At 39.8% G+C, this 21,013-nt stretch overlaps 1 protein-coding gene across 1 annotated transcript in view; it reads right to left on the bottom strand.

Moving 5' to 3' along the window:
• The window catches only part of UTP20 (UTP20 small subunit processome component), a 59,884-nt gene that overhangs the window by 22,554 nt on the left and 16,317 nt on the right, over positions 1 to 21,013 (bottom strand). Inside the window, exons 21-43 of the mRNA XM_072146363.1 lie at positions 20,541 to 20,778; positions 19,932 to 20,135; positions 17,010 to 17,100; positions 15,953 to 16,038; positions 14,850 to 14,975; positions 14,071 to 14,237; positions 13,121 to 13,329; positions 10,259 to 10,402; positions 10,102 to 10,181; positions 9,121 to 9,344; positions 8,897 to 9,029; positions 7,703 to 7,790; positions 5,941 to 6,084; positions 5,798 to 5,851; positions 5,559 to 5,711; positions 5,296 to 5,451; positions 4,860 to 5,000; positions 4,608 to 4,745; positions 3,641 to 3,780; positions 2,643 to 2,743; positions 2,298 to 2,563; positions 1,484 to 1,623; positions 848 to 1,004 (exon numbers count right to left, since the gene is read on the bottom strand). Coding sequence (XP_072002464.1) covers positions 848 to 1,004; positions 1,484 to 1,623; positions 2,298 to 2,563; positions 2,643 to 2,743; positions 3,641 to 3,780; positions 4,608 to 4,745; positions 4,860 to 5,000; positions 5,296 to 5,451; positions 5,559 to 5,711; positions 5,798 to 5,851; positions 5,941 to 6,084; positions 7,703 to 7,790; positions 8,897 to 9,029; positions 9,121 to 9,344; positions 10,102 to 10,181; positions 10,259 to 10,402; positions 13,121 to 13,329; positions 14,071 to 14,237; positions 14,850 to 14,975; positions 15,953 to 16,038; positions 17,010 to 17,100; positions 19,932 to 20,135; positions 20,541 to 20,778 — 3,380 coding nt within the window. The remainder of the gene's footprint in view (positions 1 to 847; positions 1,005 to 1,483; positions 1,624 to 2,297; positions 2,564 to 2,642; positions 2,744 to 3,640; positions 3,781 to 4,607; positions 4,746 to 4,859; positions 5,001 to 5,295; positions 5,452 to 5,558; positions 5,712 to 5,797; positions 5,852 to 5,940; positions 6,085 to 7,702; positions 7,791 to 8,896; positions 9,030 to 9,120; positions 9,345 to 10,101; positions 10,182 to 10,258; positions 10,403 to 13,120; positions 13,330 to 14,070; positions 14,238 to 14,849; positions 14,976 to 15,952; positions 16,039 to 17,009; positions 17,101 to 19,931; positions 20,136 to 20,540; positions 20,779 to 21,013) is intronic.

Below are 21,013 nucleotides of genomic sequence, written 5' to 3'. Positions count from 1 at the left end.
CTCCCCAGGCTTATTTGCATTTGTCTAAAAGCTTATTTTGTATAAATATTCAGGCCATTCCAGAAAATAACAAACCCCTCATCTGAGTACTAGTAGTCTATCATCTATCATATTTTCTTTAAATTGCCAATGCAACTTTATAATTAAAAAGTTCATTCCAAATAAAATAACACATTTTGCAATTCAGGCTTATAAAGCCTTCCCCAGATGACCAGATGATACAGAAATTATGGACATGTGGCAAAATGTCAGTAAGAGACACTCTTTCTGGCAAAGTCATTCCTTATTTATAAGGCCACATTACTTTTGTGGTAATAGGTCTTAAAGAGGACCTGTCACCGTGGCACTAGGAGCTGCTTACTGAAGTAAACGTGGCAGTGTTACAATGTTAGAGTTTCCGATAACGCTAACTAACTCTGCTGCGCTGTACATTACAAATGCTGGACCACTCTCAAAGCGGTCCGGCGTATTCATGAGGAGGCAGGTTTAGGGGTGGCGACTGCCGCATAACGTGCGGCAGTCACCGCTGCCCTATGAAGTGAGCGGGGCAGTCCAGGGGAGAAGCAGCGCCTTAGACCGCCTGCTCATGAATACGCCAGAAGGCTTTGAGAGCGGTCCGCCGTTTGTAGTGAACAGCGCAGAGCAGCGTCTTAGCACTAGGAAATGCTTACTTAAGTAATTTTCAGGGTGACCGGTCCTCTTTAAACCCTTTGAGAAATGAGGTCCAGTGCATTATGTTTTTTTAATTAAAAGCTTTAATTAAAATCCAAAACAGATTGATAAATATGCTTCCTTATATTTCACAGCATCATGGCTTGCATGGGTATCCAAGATTACCATCCATTACCTGGTATCCTTTAACTAGGACAGTCTGCATCTCTTTCAATATGTAATGAAAATATCGAGGCCCAAGTGTTTCTAGTATCTTAATCAAAGTGTTTCTTGCAATATCACGAATTTCCTGTGCCTGGTTCCTCAGGAGAACACACACCTTTAACAGGATGCTAAAAAATATACACAAAAGAAGTTGCAGTTAATCATCATATTATCATTTAAAGGCAGTTCTGGAAGCCTAGATTGTATCATACACGGAATTACTTCCCTCTATCTAGAACAGAAGGGCTCATAAAACAAAGTCTGCTGATCTGAGGACCACAACAATGAAAACTCTTGGAAGAGGGGTGAAAGGAAAATACTGTAACAGAAATAGGCTCCTTTCACATAAACGGATGCTACGCCTGTACCGGGACCCGGGCATAGCATACGTTCGGCAGGAGAGATGGAGGGGTGAGGCAAGCCTTTCTTACGGCTTTTCCAGCGATGGCATGGTATGGTGACACGTGTGTGCTCCCCAAACCGGGAGCAATGCAATCCTTTAGCGGCCATATGCTAGCTGCAGATACAGATGCTATACGGTCACGTGCAAGGGGTCTTAGGTTGCAGTTTTGCCTAGAACATTTCTTTCCAGGTAGCTAAATAATACCTGGGTAGATTGGCTTCCATAACTTCTTGTGGGAGTGTCTGCATTAACTTGACTATAGCAAACGCTATAGGAACACGGACCACTTCTTCATCATTAACTACTTTGCTCTTCACCGATTTGTGTTCTTCATCCCTCTTTACCTGCAAGGATAATGGTATACTTAAAAGAAATCTTTTAATACAAAGTAAAACCTGTATTCCTGGATAATTTCTTAAGTAAATACCAAGTTTAGTGGCCACTACACAACCATAAATTCGTGTATCAGGGGTACAGTATAGGTTGTGGAACGAGGAGTCTACTTGAAAAGAGAATGCCATAAAAATGTGAATAATTTTGGGGAAGATAGATGGACGTGTTGGGTCTCCCTAGTAAAGCTGCGGGGCAGTCTTTCTTACCAAATGTCAATGCTAGCAGATTGATTGCTTAGCTGACTCTGTGAAGGCCGATTGGGATCCTTAAAGGAGGGGTAATACGCTGTAACATTGTGTTTTGTATCTTGTATGTAATGTCGTGGTGGTGGTGGTGGGGGGGGGGGGGTTAAGGGTTATGTGGGATTGGGATGCACTGTACTGTACTGTAAAATTAAATATAAAATGTTCTTTACAAATTTATATCGGAATATCTGCCTGACCCACTGTCCCTTTTGTGTTCAGGGAGATTGACTATGTTATTGCCAATGAATATACAGAAAACATGTAAACTATACATGGAGCCGTATACATATATAAATGAATTGAAGATGGGACATCTGAAGATGACCCTACCTGATCAAAAATCTCACGTGGTTCAATATACTTTACTACAGAACACCAACCTTTGCATCTAAAATCTTCTGCAGCTTTGGTAAGATGTTATTTGTTACAGTCTGCTGAATATGAGTAATAAAAGATGCCAGATCGTCTCTGTTTCGTGGATATGTAAAGAAATGCTTGTTTTGGCCAGGTTTGCCTTGGTTTTTACAAGGGGTGTCGTTAGTATTGCTGGAGTCTGCTTCCTGAACTTCCATTTGCTCTTCCTCCTCCTCAGGCTCCATCTCCATCTCCAACTCATCCTCCACATCATTCATGGAATCTTTTACATCTATAAAGGTAACGAGCGAGGCAGCGATCAAGTACCAATAGACAAAAACAACATTTGCAATGACATGTAAAATGCTTACCAGTTTTACTGTCTTCACCGTCTTTTGTGTCCGCCGTTTGAAGATGTTTCTGTAATGTCTCACGATCAAAATGAAAGGCATCGAGGACCGTCACCAGTAGGCTGTACAAAACATCAACGATATAATCAAACATTTTTCAAGTGATTTACATTTCCACCTTACATAGAAAAAAAACAAATAGTACTTGGTTTATACCCTCTAAATCAGAGTGTGGGGTGCATACCTCTTTAAAGATTTTGGTGTGGTTTTGCAGAGTGTTTTTTTTTTTTAAAGCCTGATTTTATAGTGCATTCTATCTATATAGATGTTATCCCAAAATGTTCTTTAATAGCAAGAACTCACATGTATACTCCATTCTCTGCTTATGACTTGTGTGTTCATTTTCTATGTGAAGGGGACCTGCTAAATAGTGGAGAAGGGGTCTGCCATATGTATCCACTAAACCGACAGCACACAGATGTGCTAATACAGAAGAAGCTGTTGCGCTGGAGGTGGAATGCATTGGATATCATCATTCCAGAGTAGGATTTCCGTGTGATAAACCTCTGAAGCCTGGCATACCTTTATAAACGATAAGTATCGACTGGTCCTTCAGAAAAATAATTTTATCCTGGCCATGCAGCGCTTCTAATCTGCCAGCTACCTCCTGGGTGGGTGTGTTAAAAGGGCTGCAGGGCGTGATGCCGGATCCCAGAGGGGCTCATTTACATACAGATAGGAGACTTTTTCTAAAGGAAATTATGGATTGTAAGGGTATGCTGGGCTTAAGCTCTTTAATCATTAGTGGTAGATTTCCTTTAAGCAGTTCCCAATTTATTTCCCTCCAAAACTATAAATGCAATTCTTAATTGAGATTTGGTGAGGGAAATTGTTTAAAATGGTCCATCATGGTCCAGTCCTAATAAACCCAGGGCCCTGCACCAGTATTCCCCACCATGGCCGACCTTCACCACGCCCTAAAACATCAACAAAAACACCAAGAAAAATTTACACCATACCTGACGCCAAGCTTTTGATCGATTTTTCCTGCTTGCAGCACATGAATGTAATGTTTTAAATAATATGTGTATGAAGACCAGGACACACATTTACATACAGAGCCAATCATTTCCACGGACGCGCTGAGCATGTGTTCATACTGGAAAAAAACGACCAGAGTGACAAAATGATATTTATAAGGAATACCTAAAATCTCCAAAAGAAATACAAGCAGAGCAAAAGCTGAAAATTACACTAGCAAACAAAATTTCCCAAAATAGGAATGCAAGCCCTTACTGGACTGTAATCCTCATACTACAGAAATGTTGTAGGCTTAAAACTGGTTATAGGCTTAAAACAGTGCTATCACAAATTCCAGAACTCACCCACAAACTATAAAGATCTCCATGGGGAGAAATTGTATACTTAACATAAACACAGCCCAGAATGCCGATGGGGGTTTCCATGCAGAATGTGTAATGGACATAAAGGGGCTGGCCACTAATAAGAATGTTTACCAGGGTAAGTACAGTTCCCTAAAAGGGTCACCCATATTGTACTTAACAATGTAAACTTTCTCTTCCTACCATAGTCATGACAAGTCATAGACATTGGCACACACCGTATACCACTGATATGGGGGGTGGTTATCACAGAAGTGTGTACATACAGTAATGACTGCACAGACCTTTTAACTGCAAGTCTGCAGGAAACGGGAAGTCACAAGAAGTTCCGAATCTTGCCCCAGCTTCCACTGCAGAGAAAGTTTACCAGGGTACACACACTATTAGTGACCCTTATAGAGTATTGTACTTACCGTTACATTTCCTTATCTGTAGCCAACCTCATTAATGAATAAAGTTAGGGCTGTTGCATCAGATGCAGAAAAGCTAAAAAGCATCTATCATTAAGGCACTTTCACGTCTCACCATTATGGGGGTTGAATGGCTAGCTTTACATTTTCTACAATATACACACAAGACATACCTTATGCATAGTCTCATCAAATATAGTGTTGGTTGCATAGGGGACAATGTAATTTTGCAGGCATTTGGAGGACAGCACAACTTTTCCTTCACTTAAATGTTTTGCCAGTTTTCTCAATGCTCGAGCCCTCCTGTGCATCTATTGAAAACAAAATCATTATAAAAAGATACAAGGAAAATCACTGGATTATGATGAAACAGTTTTCAAAAGTAGTACTTTACAGAAACTATTGAATACAGATACTACACATACCTGGATGTGCTTCATATTCTCAAAGAAGTCCATTTCGGGATCAGTGTAATTTGTCAGCTGAACCAAGTCCGAGAACTCTGGATTTTTAGGGAATGTTCTGATCAGATTAGATAGCAAGATAGTGTAATCGTGCTTAATAGTCTGGTAATAGAAAAGGGTTATGTAGATTACAACGGGTACAACCAAATATCATCTGTGTTAAAAATATTTTATAAATGTCAGGAGATGGAAGGTAAATGACAGCACAAGAGGTGCAACTATTATGGTCCTGTGCAAGTGGAGGGGAAAAAAAGTTTTTTAAAATATGAAAATGTCAGTTTTCATTGATGGCTTGAAAAGAAAACTAGTCTTTGCCAGCCATGCATATACAGTGGTTGTTGGACATGTGTATACAGAGATAATGTGAGAAAGCTAGCAGCCAAAAATTTTCACGTACCTCAACTTTACTTTTTAGACCATTCCTCAAGCTCTCAAGCAAATTGCGGCTTATGAGCTCCTGGAAATGTGGACCTGAGCGCTTTATTGCTGCCAGCCGCTCCATTACAGCGGTAAGAAGAAGCACTGCGTTGTCACTCAAAGACATGTCACCAAGCTGAAACACACAATGTTATACACATCAGCTAAATGACTGGAAATTCAGGATGAAAACAGAGGTCAGAAACCTTAACAAAATATCTGAAAAGTAGTAGCGTACTTTACCTGGATTGTGTGGAAACAACTGTACATAACTGGGAGGATATAGTTAGTATCTATCGACTTCATTTCTTTAATAAAGGAGGTCGCTTTTTGGAAAGCCGTTAGTCTGACGTCAAAATGTATTTCATCCAAATGTCTTTGATCAAAAGCATTTAACTATGGGAAAAATAGAAATGTTAGGAAAATAAGTTGAAGCAAAGATTTTACGTGAATAAATCATTCAGAAACTGACCGCTACAAACCTTAACAACATCATCTGTGATATACTCCAATTTAGGATCAAGTTCTGATAGGACCTGAAAGAAAGAATACAGCATGTAAGCTAAAACATATTCTAAACGGTTATAGTACATGGGCAGACCAGGCAACTACTTGTATATGGTACCTGAAATGTAGTACAAAGGGTCTGCCGGCTAAACTTGTTCTGCAGTGAAGCAAATAGTTTGGCTATAGGCTTCAGGAAACTTGTGGGATTCAAACAATGTCTTAGCAAGTTCTGAACAGTCTCCAAAATGTCCACTTCTGTGTCCTAATAGTAAAAGAATAGACAATTTAGATTATCACAAACTCTTTTCTTTGACAAACTCTTTTACGTTTGACGGCTAAATATGTGCAGACCGTATATGTACAGTCTGAACAGCCAGATGAAAGTTAATATTGAGGAGACCTGAAAAATTGAGCACCTGCGGTAAAGCTGGGTAACATGTCTGATGCAGTTGCATACATCCTACATGATGGACTAATATCTACACTCACCGGCCACTTTATTAGGTACACCATGCTAGTAACAGGTTGGACCCCCTTTTGCCTTCAGAACTGCCTCAATTCTTTGTGGCATAGATTCAACAAGGTGCTGGAAGCATTCCTCAGAGATTTTGGTCCATATTGACATGATGGCATCACACAGTTGCCGCAGATTTGTCGGCTGCACATCCATGATGCAAATCTCCCGTTCCACATCATCCCAAAGATGCTCTATTGGATTGAGATCTGGTGACTGTGGAGGCCATTTGAGTACAGTGAACTCATTGTCATGTTCAAGAAACCAGTCTGAGATGATTCCAGCTTTATGACATGGCGCATTATCCTGCTGAAAGTAGCCATCAGATGTTGGGTACATTGTAGTCATAAAGGGATGGACATGGTCAGCAACAATACTCAGGTAGGCTGTGGTGTTGCAACGATGCTCAATTGGTACCAAGGGGCCCAAAGAGTGCCAAGAAAATATTCCCCACACCATGACACCACCACCACCAGCCTGAACCGTTGATACAAGGCAGGATGGATCCATGCTTTCACGTTGTTGACGCCAAATTCTGACCCTACCATCCGAATGTCGCAGCAGAAATCGAGACTCATCAGACCAGGCAACGTTTTTCCAATCTTCTACTGTCCAATTTCGACGAGCTTGTGCAAATTGTAGCCTCAGTTTCCTGTTCTTAGCTGAAAGGAGTGGCACCCGGTGGGGTCTTCTGCTGCTGTAGCCCATCTGCCTCAAAGTTCGACGTACTGTGCGTTCAGAGATGCTCTTCTGCCTACCTTGGTTGTAACGGGTGGCGATTTGAGTCACTGTTGCCTTTCTATCAGCTCGAACCTGCCTGCCCATTCTCCACTGACCTCTGGCATCAACAAGGCATTTCCGCCCACAGAACTGCCGCTCACTGGATGTTTTTTCTTTTTCGGACCATTCTCTGTAAACCCTGGAGATGGTTGTGGGTGAAAATCCCAGTAGATCAGCAGTTTCTGAAATACTCAGACCAGCCCTTCTGGCCCCAACAACCATGCCACATTCAAAGGCACTCAAATCACCTTTCTTCCCCATACTGATGCTCGGTTTGAACTGCAGGAGATTGTCTTGACCATGTAACATGCCTAAATGCACTGAGTTGCCGCCATGTGATTGGCTGATTAGAAATTAAGTGTTAACGAGCAGTTGGACAGATGTACCTAATAAAGTGGCTGGTGAGTGTATATTAAACAAAAAAAAAGTGTTGAGCAGCTTTACAAGCAGAATTGAGTGCAAGAATAAATCATATGGCTTTTCATAGTACTTTCATTTTTGCACACAATGCATATTAGGGTTAAAGAAACCCCCAATGGCAAATAAGATAATTTTATGCAGAACAACATTGCACTACTTCACTCACCTGAGTCAATTTACTTGTTCTCATGTACGATAGAAGAAGGTTAATAAGTAGGTTACTCTGTTCCTTGTCTTTGATGAATTTGCTAATTCTGTAGGGAAAAATCATACCATGTAAGCCAGAAATAATTATATGACAAATACTTGTGTAAAATGTCATGTCCTGAAAGCATTACTTTTATTTGCTTACAACAAATATTATACTCGTCAATAACTATTCCCCTTATATTGCAAACTGACAGCAAAGGAACTATATAAAAGCTCTCTTTCTAAGGGTTCTTTGTTTTATTAGTGGTATTATTATTTGGTATACCACATAGTTAAGCTAGTAAAGGTAAAATCAGTGATATTCATATTCTACCCTAAGGAAGTTTTAAGGGAAATCTACCATCGAAATCAAGCCTGATAAACAACGGACACTAACTCAAACCCAGGCACTGCAACTTCTGTGGTAATCTTCTTAAATTTGTCACCCCTGGTTTTCTTCCTTTCAAAATAAACTTTTTAAATTAGGGAGGCTCCTCTGAATATTACAAGAACCCCTCCATTATATAGATTCACAGGCTGCCACACCGTCTCCCTCTCCCCCTGCTCCATCAGCACTGCTTGATGTAATCTGACAACAGCAGAGGATGTTTCAAGCACACAGTGGGAAAGGGAAGTGCTCATGCACAGTGTAACAGCCTGTGAAGCTACAGCAAGGAATATCTCTGGTAAAACCCTCAGCCATGTCTTTCAAACCCTTTAAAGAGGACCTGTCAGCCAAATTAAAGTAAGCAGCTCCTAGTGCTTGAACAAACGCTGCAGTGTTAGAAGGATAGCGTTACCGGAAACCTCCGGTAATGCTATCTAACACTGCGGCGGGGTACAGTGTAATTGTTGGTCAGCTCGCAAAGCTGTCCGACGTATTCATTAGGGGGCGGGGCGTGGCTAGGGCCTATGGAGCGAGCGGGGCGGTCCGGGGAAGAGGCAGTGCCTCGGACCGCCCCCTCATGAATACGTCGGACAGCTTTGCGAGAGGTCCGATGATTACACTGTACCCCGCCGCAGTGTTAGATAGCGCTACCGGAGGTGTTTGTTCAAGCACTAGGAGCTGCTCCTAGTGCCGAAAATTCGGGTGACGGGTCCTCTTTAATTGCTGCTTTATGAAATCTAACACTAAACTTGCTTACTATAAAAATCTAAAAAATATACTTACTTTGAAAGGATGCTGAGCTCCTTGCTCACATGTCCCTTAAATTTCCTTTTCATTCTCTGCATGCTTTTACAGAAATACTGGAGGAGAACTTCCACGTGGGGTAAAACCAGCTTCATACCATAAGATGGACACTCTACAATTCAACAAAGCATCAATAAGTCATGAGGAATGAGCCTACCAAAGGGAGAGCGAGAATCAATAAGAGAAATAAACATCTTCCTTACCATCACCAATGTTGTCGGCATCATGAACCACGCAGTCATTGACAACAAGAGGAGTGAAGTCTATTTCATCCGAGTCCTGGGTGTCCAGCAGATTACTAGTTATATCTATTACTATAGCTGCAGAGGAGTCTGTTAAATTTCTTGTAGATAGCAGAGCAAATGTATTTAGCAGCACATCGAACTCCGGTTGCCCAGATTTCTGTTTAGCAAATAGAGGATGATACCTATAAAGCATATAAACCACACATTAGAATAATAAAAATGTACAGCTACCAAGAGAGATTTCCTAAACTATATACCCAATATTTCTAGTATAATGTATGCCACAAAACTTAATTACACGCTGTGCAACAGATTTATGAGTTTCAGAATAAGAGCTATGATAACAAGCAGCGCTAGATTTATGACATGGCAGTAGCTGACCTAGTCTGACATCGTTCCATTATTCTATTAATGCATTTCAGATTTTTACTCCCCAACCTTACTATAGCCATAACGTTTTAACCTTTTTTTTATTTACAGAACCATTCACTGTCTTGTTTTCAGTATAACAAATTGTACTTCATAATTACACCATATAATATTCTGAGACTGGAGAAAAAAAAGAGGAGGATTTTTTTTTTGGGTGGGAGTCTGAACCAAAAGCCTTGCAATTCAAAACATTTCTCATCTTTAATATGACACCAAAAGCATGTTTCTAGCTACTATTGAACTGAAGAAAGGGGCGACTCAAGTCACCCTCCATCTGTATCCTTTAAACTTGACTCATCTCAGGCAAACGCAACTCGTCTCAGCTCATTTTCACAAAACTTTTAGGTAAACTAGGTTAGATTTCAAATAAGTGAATTCTAGAAATGACATTACATACCCTACCTGATGGGGGCTAATAGTTTAGTGGGGTAAAAATCTGATGAAAGGTTCTCTTTATCACAATTTAATACAACTTTTCAAGGCAATGCAACAATATATATCAACCATTACCTAGGCGACTGACTCCAAACTTGAATCAGCTGGAGGACAAAGGAAGGAGCATGCTGACTTTCCAATGGGATCCTGCAAACCTGTAACATAGATGTGTGTGTTGTACGAGATGAAAATATTTACATCCATTCTAAATTGTACTCTTAAAGATACTTACATTTGGCCAAACCACAGCAAAAAATACAGCATCAATCTCCTCAGCACTGTACGGATATGTTTCAAAATCCCGAAAAAACTCTATGATACGTTTCATGCCCAGACGCCTCAAATTTTTTAGTGGGTTAATAAACCTGAGTTGTAACTAGGAAAGAGGAACAAGAAGAAAAAAATATAAAAAGAAATAACATTTTATTTAACTATATTAATAAATCGGTAGAGTGGCAAAGGTTATGGTTTGACTTTCACACTAAAGAGACTGTACTATGGATATTTTGTTACACTAGCACCTTTTTCACTGCCTAGTACCAAGGTTGGTTGAATTCTGAACATTTGTACTCGGATAGAATAGTAAAGAATAGTAGCTAGTGTTGACCCATCAGAGCTGAGCAGTTTAGGACAGTAGCTAGTGTTGACCAATCAGAGCTGAGCAGTTTAGGACAGTAGCTAGTGTTGACCAATCAGAGCTGAGCAGTTTAGGACAGTAGCTAGTGTTGACCAATCAGAGCTGAGCAGTTTAGGACAGTAGCTAGTGTTGACCAATCAGAGCTGAGCAGTTTAGGACAGTAGCTAGTGTTGACCAATCAGAGCTGAGCAGTTTAGGACAGTAGCTAGTGTTGACCAATCAGAGCTGAGCAGTTTAGGACAGTAGCTAGTGTTGACCCATCAGAGCTGAGCAGTTTAGTACAGTAGCTAGTGTTGACCCATCAGAGCTGAGCAGTTTAGTACAGTAGCTAGTGTTGACCAAGCAGAGCTGAGCAGATTAGTACAGTAGCTAGTGTCAACCAATCAGAGCTGAGCAGGTTAGTACAGTAGCTAGTGTTGACCAATCAGAGCTGAGCAGTTTGGACATATGAAATAATACCACTTTGTAAACGCAAGGCAAGTACCACATGTGACTGCAATCAAGTTTTTCCCTACGACGCAGTGTTGGAACCACCACGGATCACGAACACCACGGATCACCATTGAACCCAACATGAATGGAGGGGCAGGTTGGACATGTGCATTGAAGCTCCATTCACAGTCCATAACACTGGAAGAAATATAATACTATTATAATATTATAACAGTGAGCGACATAGAAATGAATAGAGCAGCAGGCACATGCGCAACCAGCCGCTCTGTCCATTGGGGGGGACCCACTGCTGAACAGCACATTAATCCGTAATCCCCCTGATATATGCATGGAGAAGTGTATATAAGAGAGGTGCTTTTCATTCATTTGAAAAACAAAATGGATTAGATTGATTGAAAACCTGATACATACGTTTATCCGTGCCGAAAAAAATTCAGCAGCAGATGTTTGAGGGACAGAGGGACACATGACCAACATTTCTCATAATCAGAGTCCCTGCAGTCAAAATCTAGATCAAGGAAAAACTCCTTAAAAGGTAAGATATAGATGATCAATGAGTTCTCACTTCAATTTAGGTAGCTGAAGTGGCTGACCTCTCAGGTACACCTCTGTAAATAAGTTGCTACTTAGAGGTCATAAACACCACGACAAAGTTTAAAAAACTTTCAGGATCTGAACTCTCGGGGTCAGTAAGACAACTGCCCTAAAACAGGTGGAAATTTAACCAAATTGTCTTTTCCCTGATCTAGCTATAGCCAGTTTCCTAATCATTACCCAGATTGAAGCCTGTGGTATTTAACTTATTGAACTTTTAACACCTTGCCGTTTAATGGGGCGATAAATGACTGCCTGAAGTGCCTGCCTGTTATACGAGGCACATTTCTACGAGTTACTGAATCTGAAAACCTGCTGTAAAACAAAAGTTAAACAATTCTGAGTATGGACATTACATGCTGTACAATGTAAGTCTGTATATAATAATGTTTATAAAAGTTCGGTGAACAAGTTGCATGGAATTCTAAGTAAAATAATTACTTGGAGAAAAAAGAACTTTACACATCCTAATGACACCATTCCAAAGTCAATTTGTTATTTTCTGGTCTTTCAGCACCTTAAAGGCTTTCGATGCGAGAAAAAAACAACTAAAGGTCAGAAAATGAAACTTTCTGAAGAAGCTTAAGGCCATTTTCACACGCTGCTTTTGAATTGCGCTTAGGAGTTTTGCCCAACTATGTGTTTAGTAGAAGAAACACGTGTGTTGTACTGTTTACTGGCAAAACACTTGTGGCGTGTTCCTGATCGAAAGAGTTTAAACATCTCACCTCCCCCCTGTGCATGAATATCAGTAGAAGTCACAGGTACTTCACGTGGAAGTTCATGGCAGTGGAGGGAACTTACCTACAACTTAGTGGTAGCTTCCTGGAAAAAAAATCAGCTACCATACTGGCAGAGAACAAGTGGGAAAATGAATGAAGAAATTTAGAGCACCATGTATGCTCACAACTCATGCCTAAAGTACAGTCAAATTTTGTTGCTTCAGTGGCTGCTTTAAAGGAATTCTACATGAAAATCAAGGATGATAAACCAGGTGCACTTCTTTGATTTATTATCTAATTGCCTCATTCATTCTAAATGTAACTTTTACAATTATGCTAATGAGCCTGAAGGACTCCTGGAGGTGTTACTAGAGCCACTCTGTGCTCCAACTTCACAGGCTGTTACACTGTCTGACCCTCTCACAATAATTCCCCATCCCTCTGCTTCATGTAATCTCACTACAACAAATTAAGTTTGAGCACCCGGTGGGAGGTGTAAGTGCTCCTTGCACACTTTAACAGCCTATAACTCTGCCGCACTGGGGAGCTCTGTTAACATCCCCAGAGCTTTTACTTTACTTTAGATTTACTTTAATTTACACCAATAACCTGACCAAAACCTGTTCATCACACTTATAGGTTTAAAAAAAATAAATGAGTTAAAGCTGATACTTTGAATTTGTTTTACCTTTCTCCTCTGTTCAAGAGCTTGGGTCACAGAGGCTGTCATGCAAAGTAAAATCTGGAGTATCTTTGGCAAGTATGGGAGAATCAGGTGACCTAAATTTTTAAGCGCAACTTCCAAACTATTATATATGTTGTGCTGTCGCCCAAGTGGTAAAAACTTGGAGAGGTCGAGTTGTTCTACAGACTGCTGCACCATAGCAAGACAGCTTCCTGCAAGGTAATGAAAAAAATATTGTTTTATCAATGTCAGAACTATAAAGCAAAACCTCAGTTATCTACTACACACAGTTTATGCAAATTTACCCCATAACTTCCTAACAAAAAAAAAAAAAAAAACTTTAGGTACATTTTAATTCCTTACTTACTACAGGATGAAAAAGCCAATAGTATCAGGAAGTTAAAGGGGTTGTCCGAGGTGGGCTCAGGAGGGCGGTACTCCGATGTTCCCGGTATACCACGCTTCTGTTCGTTGGAGCTGTGTCTCTGTTTGTTTACAAGGCTACAGCCCCTGCGCTCTGGCATCCGACCGGGCGCACCCACCAATTCCTTGTCCCAGGAGATGGGTGGGCATGTCAGGCGGCCGGAAGTTGTTAGAGCGGAGGTGCCATGCCCCGTAAACAGACAAGGGCATGGCTTCAATGAACAGAGGCATGGGAGAGGGGGGAGCTAGAGGAGGCGAGTACAAGTTTATTTTTTTATTTTAACAGACCTCCCGGAGGTTGGAATAAAATATAAAAGTCGAACAACCCCTTTAATCTAACATGAAATGAAACTGAGGTAAGGATTGGGATATGAAAATGCCAATCTTACTAAATTCTCACAAGCATAATGTTTTCTGTTCCTAACTCCCTTTTTAGATTTTGTAACACACAAACTCCAGCTATCAGTCATAGAGGTGCATTAGTAATAGGGTACAACAACAGGTAAATTAAAAAAGGGAAAAGATCATACCATCCTTCAGATGGCTCACAGATTCATACAAAAGATCAAGGTACATGTGGATCTCTTCATTCTGTGAACCAGCTAAGAAACGGAGAACAATTGCCATACGTGTGCCAGCGGCAGCCTTGCCCTCCGTTTTGCTGCCAGTTTTGCTTCTCATACGTCCATACAAAAGTCTATAAAAGGGTAAAAAATGTTAAAAAACCATTAAAAAAAAATCATGTGTAGCAAACAAGGAAGTGAATCAATTTTACAGACATATCCACCTTTTAGGTAAACAGAATAAACTACAATAAGCTGCATCCGAAAAGTGTTGGTAGTGATAATATAACGTATGTAGGCAGGTTTGTATATAATAATTAAAAAAAAAAAAAAGAAAACCCAATTAGGCAATATAAAGGCCAACTATTTATAGCTGTCTATGAAGGAAACACCCATTTATTTATTGAAATAAGCAGATCAAAGCAAGAGATGTTCAATAAAGCACATATTTTTTGCAACGTGCCAATGTAACAATTTAGGCAGTGACTTATTACTCCCTGCTCTGTCGCAGGTTTAAGTCGTATAGGCACCAGAGGACACCAATAGTAAAAATTAGAAGTTTGGATTATCATTGAGCTTCCTTCCAGGGTCCTGGGCTGCCTGGGAGTACAAGAGGTCTTGAGTCCCAGCTCTGGCACCTGTGCCATAGGTTCGCCACCACTGGCCTACTGTAATAATTGGTTGGCACACAAATATTTATTCTACAGCCAGTTAGACACAAAAATATAAACTTAAAACCAGCTGACCTCATAAGTACAGGCATCAGGTCTGCTCTGTGCTCAGGCTTCACAACAGAGGTCTCCTCGGAAATGCTGAAATGGACTATTTCGTCCTTAAAATGTCTATCTTGCAGCAATCTTTCAAGTCTTTCCCTTTAAAATGCGAAAAGAAAGTTATTTTGGTATCAATATGCAAGGTTATGTTTGTGTCATAATACATTCAATAAATTGTGCCAATAAAATTGTCACTTTTACAAGACTTCTAACAGTGATTTCACTACCTCAATGTGTTATCTATATAAAAGAGATATAGTCAGATATGATTCTTTAATCCAGATATAAATAATATGGCTTGGTAGGCACCTAAATCAGGTTCTACACATTAGATAATAGATGGTTAAAGGGGTTTTCCCACGAAGGAAAGTTAGGCCCTATCCACGGGACCTCGTTCAGATTAATGGAGCTTAACATGACCCTTCTGCTTCATTAAGGTCTATGGAGCTGACGATGCACCGCGCTCACCAATCTCCGTCAGCTCCATAGAGATTAAATGGAGCAGAACGGCCATGCGCAGTCGTCTGCTCCATTCTGACGGAGCGACGAGGAGCAACATTAGACAAGAACTGGTTAAAAGGGTTTTCCCACAAAGGAAAGTTAGGCCCTATCCAAGGGATAGGACCTAACTTTCCGATTAGTGGGGGTCTCACTGTTGATCGCAGAGCTGTCGACCCCTCGTCGCTCCATCAGATTAATGGAGAGGACAACCAAGCATGACCGTTCTGTTCCATTAATGAAGCTGGTGGAGATCGGCAATTTCCGTCAGCTCCATAGATATTAATGAAGCAGACTGGTCATATAATCTGACGGACCCCTCGTTTTCACGATCTGAGGGGTCTCAGCAGTGAGACCCCCACTGATCAGCAAATTAGGCCCTTGGATAGGGCACAACTTTCCTTCATAAGAAAACCCCTTTAACAGCTTTTCCTCCCAACCATCCTCCTGTACACCTTCATGCTCAGTCAAACGTGTAAGGTGTACTTAATGACTAGATGAGAATAAACCAAAGAGCAAAAAATCCTATTTTCTCAGACGTCAAATACCCCATATCCATTAAAAAATAAAATAATTACTTGTAGGGTAGAACATGAGGGTGTTTGTAGCTCAGCACACATTCCAAAGCCGCTTTTTGAACATTTTCATTTACATGACACAACAACTGCAGAAAGAAGATGAGAAATTATTCAAGCACCATAAAAATAGACAAATCTGTTTAGTTAGATATATTTACATTATGTGATAACACAGGGCCCACTTTTTGCCTCAGTTCATGTAATACAGGACTAAGCATGGAGACTACACAGAGATGAGGTATAACGGAAAGACTGAAACCTATGTGATCACCCACTTCTGGTTCGTACTCATGATAACTGATGCAAAAAATTCATATAACCAAACTGTGACCCTCTAAGGGTTAGCCCATATCCAAGTTATTCCTTTGATTATTGTAAGTGAAAATAGAAACGTAGAATACACAGAGATAGTCTAAAATGGTATCATCTGTATTTGTTTTGTATATTCAACCACTGCTGGTTTTGGGTGAAATAACAGAGCTGTGAACTGGCCCTATGTTAGTACTACATTCAACCCATGATCTGTCCAACACTGTGTGTACAGAAAACCATTAACCAACAAGAATGAGGCATCCACCACATTTGTGATTTCCTTTGTTCAAACACTTAGCTAAGGCTAGATTGGGAGCATCATTTTAGACATCAATATCTTAGTGGAATAGAGCTGGGTTGTCAGTAACCAGCTATGTGCATTTTCATAACGGTAAAGCCTTTAGTTAATGTGCCCCATTAAGTTACTTGAAGACAAAACTGGACTTTAGCGGATTACATCAACCGTACTATATACTAGACGCAGAGTTATACATTTTCTACAGTCCATAAAATAGAAAGCTAAACAGCACAGATGGCATTGACTTTAATAGGCTCAGATAACGACTATACTGACACAGTGTAGGGTCAAAAAAATGTACAACTATTATAGATACAGGAAAACATAGGAGATCACTTACAGTTGTCCGACAGGGATTAAGGTTAAATAGCATTTTATCAGGTTCATCAAAATAAATACACTTAATGACATATAGACAGAACCCAGCCTTGTATATATAGCTATTACCTGATTATAGAGCTTAAATAACTCGGGTTCCAGATACAGTGACTGCGGATCAGAGAACTGGCAAAATACTTCTAAATGAGCAATAAGTGGCCTATAAGATCAAGGAGGAAAAAAAAATAAACAAATCAATGAAAAACACTCCTTTGATAATTTAGAAAACGATTTTTACAGAAAATAATAATAATAAATATATATATATATATATATATATATATATATATATATATATATATATATATATATATATATACATATACACATACATATACAGGCAGTCCCCGGGTTACATACAAGATAGGGTCTGTAGGTTTGTTCTTAAGTTGAATTTGTATGTAAGTCGGAACTGTATATTTTATCATTGTTATCTCAGACAGAACTTTTTTGGTCTCTGTGACAATTGGATTTTAAAAATGTTGGATTGTCATAAGAATGAATATTAACACTAAAGCTTCATTACAGACACCTGTGATAACTGTTACAGCTGATTATTGTAGCTTAGATCTAAAGTACAATAAATTACCAATATCCAGAGGTCCGTTTGTAACTAGGGGTCGTATGTAAGTCGAGTGTTCTTAAGTAGGGGACCGCCTGTATATATTATATTATATACACTCCTCCTCTACATCCAGAAGAAAGTGAAGCAGTGGTAGAGGGAGGACAAGCAGGTAGGCCTATGGAAAGGCTACATCTGTTTTATGCTTTCAGACCCTTTAGCCAGCCTCTTTCTCACCAAAAAGAGGGTGCTCTACCCTCGGGTTTGTCAAGTCCTCCAATAATATTAGTCAAAAACGGTGGCACACCAAAAATAGTGAAAAAACTGAACTACTTTATTTCAAGAGTGCTACTTTCAGCCCCTGAATCAGGAGCCTTTCTCAAACCTAGGATAGAAATATGAGCTGCTTAAGGAGTGACTGTAAAACATAAATTTATATGAGGGATATTTCCAATAAAAGTGAAGGCAACTGTCAATTAACATGCTGAACTGTTTAGGTCTGTGGTGCACAACCTTTTTAGGTCCTAGGGCTGCATTGTCATACCGCTACCAGTCAAGGGGTTGCATTAACCAAAATCCTAGATGCGCCAAAAACCACAGTACAGAGCAAATTCCCCCCCAGAAACCACTAGTGCATAAAAGGATACCGATCAACACTTGTTGTATTTATATTGGTTTTAACCTGATGAAGGCATCTACAACACCGAAACGCGTTGTTTTTATACACCTTTTATATATACCTCTTGTAACAAAAAGATAAAGAGTGTTTTGACTTCGGGAAGATGCGCTTCTAGAGTGGACTGTCCTTGCTTATTGTACAATAAGCAACACAAACCGTACAGCGCACAACCAAGACCGTAATAATGATGGAAATTGTCTGAACCCACGCAGCAGGTACATACTGCCCCCTATGTACAAGAATATTACCACCATAATACTGCCCCCTATATACAAGAATATAACTACTATAATACTGCCCCCTATGTACAAGAATATAACTGCTATAATACTGCCCCCCATGTACATGAATATAACTATAATACTGCTCCCTATGTACAAGTATATAACTGCTATAATACTGCCCCCTATGTACAAGAATATAACTACTATAATACTGCCCCCTATGTACAAGAATATAACTGCTATAATACTGCCCCCTATGTACAAGAATAAAACTACTATAATACTGCCCCCTATGTACAAGAATATAACTACTATAATACTGCCCCCTATGTACAAGAATATAACTAGTATAATACTGCCCCCTATGTACAAGAATATAACTACTATAATACTGCCCCCTATGTACAGGAATATAACTAGTATAATACTGCCCCCTATGTACAAGAATAAAACTAGTATAATACTGCCCCCTATGTACAAGAATATAACTACTATAATACTGCCCCCTATGTACAGGAATATAACTACTGTAATACTGCCCCCTATAAACAAGAATATAACGATTATAATACTCCGCCCTATATTCTTGTACATAACTACTGTAATAATGCTTCTTTGTACAAAAATGTAAAGACTATAATAGTTCTCGTCTCTCCTCTCACTCAGACAGCCCCCCTCAATGTCTGCTACCTCCTCCTGACACAGTAAACCCCCCTAAGGTTTAAGTCCACCCCTGCCCCAGATAGTCCCCTTCTGCTATTCCCCTTTGCCTTCAGCTAGTCCCCCTACCCCCAGCTAGTCAAAAATGCTGCAACCTGAGGGTCTGCAGGCCGCATGCGGCTCACAGGTTCTGCACCCCTGGCTTAGGTCTATTTGATGTGGCAAAGCAAACGTACTGTATGTTAAACATCACAAGAGAGCTGATGTCATGAGCACAGAAACACTGAAAACTGCTCATACGGAAAATACTAATGTGACCATTTTTTAGACTGTGTTACTCAGATAACTAACCTACAAATGCAACAGATTAATGAGGCTTTCAAAGAAAAGTGTGAACACAGCACTATGGCCCCAGATGCTGATCTTTGCTGCATGTTCATAGTAACAATTAAATGCAGTAGATATAGATCATCAAAAGGGAAACAATCTACTTAAAGGATTAAAGGAGTTGATTACTTTACCGCATGTTTTTTGTAATATCTAAGTTTCTTTTTTTGGGGGGCGGGGCTAAGGATATTAGGTAATTTACCAATAAACATCTAAATACCAATAAATATTAAAAGTTCTGCACTGCTTTCTTGATATGTAAAGTAAAGCCTTCTGTTCTTTTACCTCCAGCCAGACATTCCTGTCCATACAATGGCTGCAGATGGAGGGTCATGTGATCTCTATCTGTGGTTTAACAATCGCCCTGCCAGGACCTTATGAAAGTATTAATGAATAGAATGTATAAATGTATATGCTGTATACACAGGTCTCAAAACTAAGCAGACCTCAACAAATCAACACAGATGTTTAGTGCTTACTTTGAGGCGGCTCTCCTGCTCTTCTTTGACCGTGGTCCAGTTTTGTCAATCTCCTCTTCTTCTGTGTTCACTTCTTCTTCCTCTTCCATTGCTACATCTTCATCAACATCAATGACTTCCTCCTCAAGAGAATCCGTCTCGCGTTCAAACTTTCGGATGTTTTGATGAGGAGCTACTAGACTGTCTGCTGGATAGTATTCATTGCTAAAAACAATAAGGGTAACGGACATATTGCAATAGTTGATCCAATATAAAGCATGTTACAGATATTAGAATGTGTACTTAATGGACTTCCTTCTCATTCTAAAATTCTTTAAAACATTTTAAAATCAATAAAAGCATGTTGCTTTATTATATTTAAAAAAGTTATCTTTTAGGTTTCTAATCTTCCTGTGTAGTTTCTCAAAAAAAAAAAAAAATCTACAAAATCCTCCATGGGAAAGTTGGTATACAGAGTCTCAGTGGTCCTCTCTCATTGACACTGCACTCTCACTACAGCCAGCCACAGGCGTGCTTTCAATTGACCCACCGAATGTGTGATGTACTGCACTAGACTCAAGTGGTATAAAGAGTGGAGTTTTCCGTTACTAAAAATAAAAATGATTTTACCTTATAAATCTAAGGAGAAGCGGGGAAAGGTCCCTTGACTGTGGTTCCACTATGTGAGGGAAATGAGACATTGCTTTCCATAGAAGAAAACGAAAATTGGTGTAATCTATCCTCTCACTGACATCTGTTCTTTGTTTCATCACATCGCTAAAGAGATATCCAATGTCTCCTGCATAAAAGCCAGGGAAATCCTTTGCTTCATCGCACTCAACATATTGCTCATATTGAAGCTCTCTCTCTGTGCAAAAGAAAAAAAATAAGTCTTAGGAAACACAGAATAAACACATACAAAATAAGAATGAAATTATATACAGCTGTATACATTATCTGGTTCTTTCCTTGCTCCATTATCCCCTTCTTTGATACTCATGAATTTAGCTCAAATTAGTCTAAGGGAAAGGTAGGAGTGAAAAGGGACTAAGGCCAAGCACACATCAGAGAGCTGGAGAGGAGGGATGAGCTCTGCTCACCCC

This window comes from Engystomops pustulosus, chromosome 4, assembly GCF_040894005.1.
Source record: "Engystomops pustulosus chromosome 4, aEngPut4.maternal, whole genome shotgun sequence".
NCBI lineage: Eukaryota > Metazoa > Chordata > Amphibia > Anura > Leptodactylidae > Engystomops > Engystomops pustulosus.
This window is presented reverse-complemented; position numbering and strand designations above follow the sequence as displayed.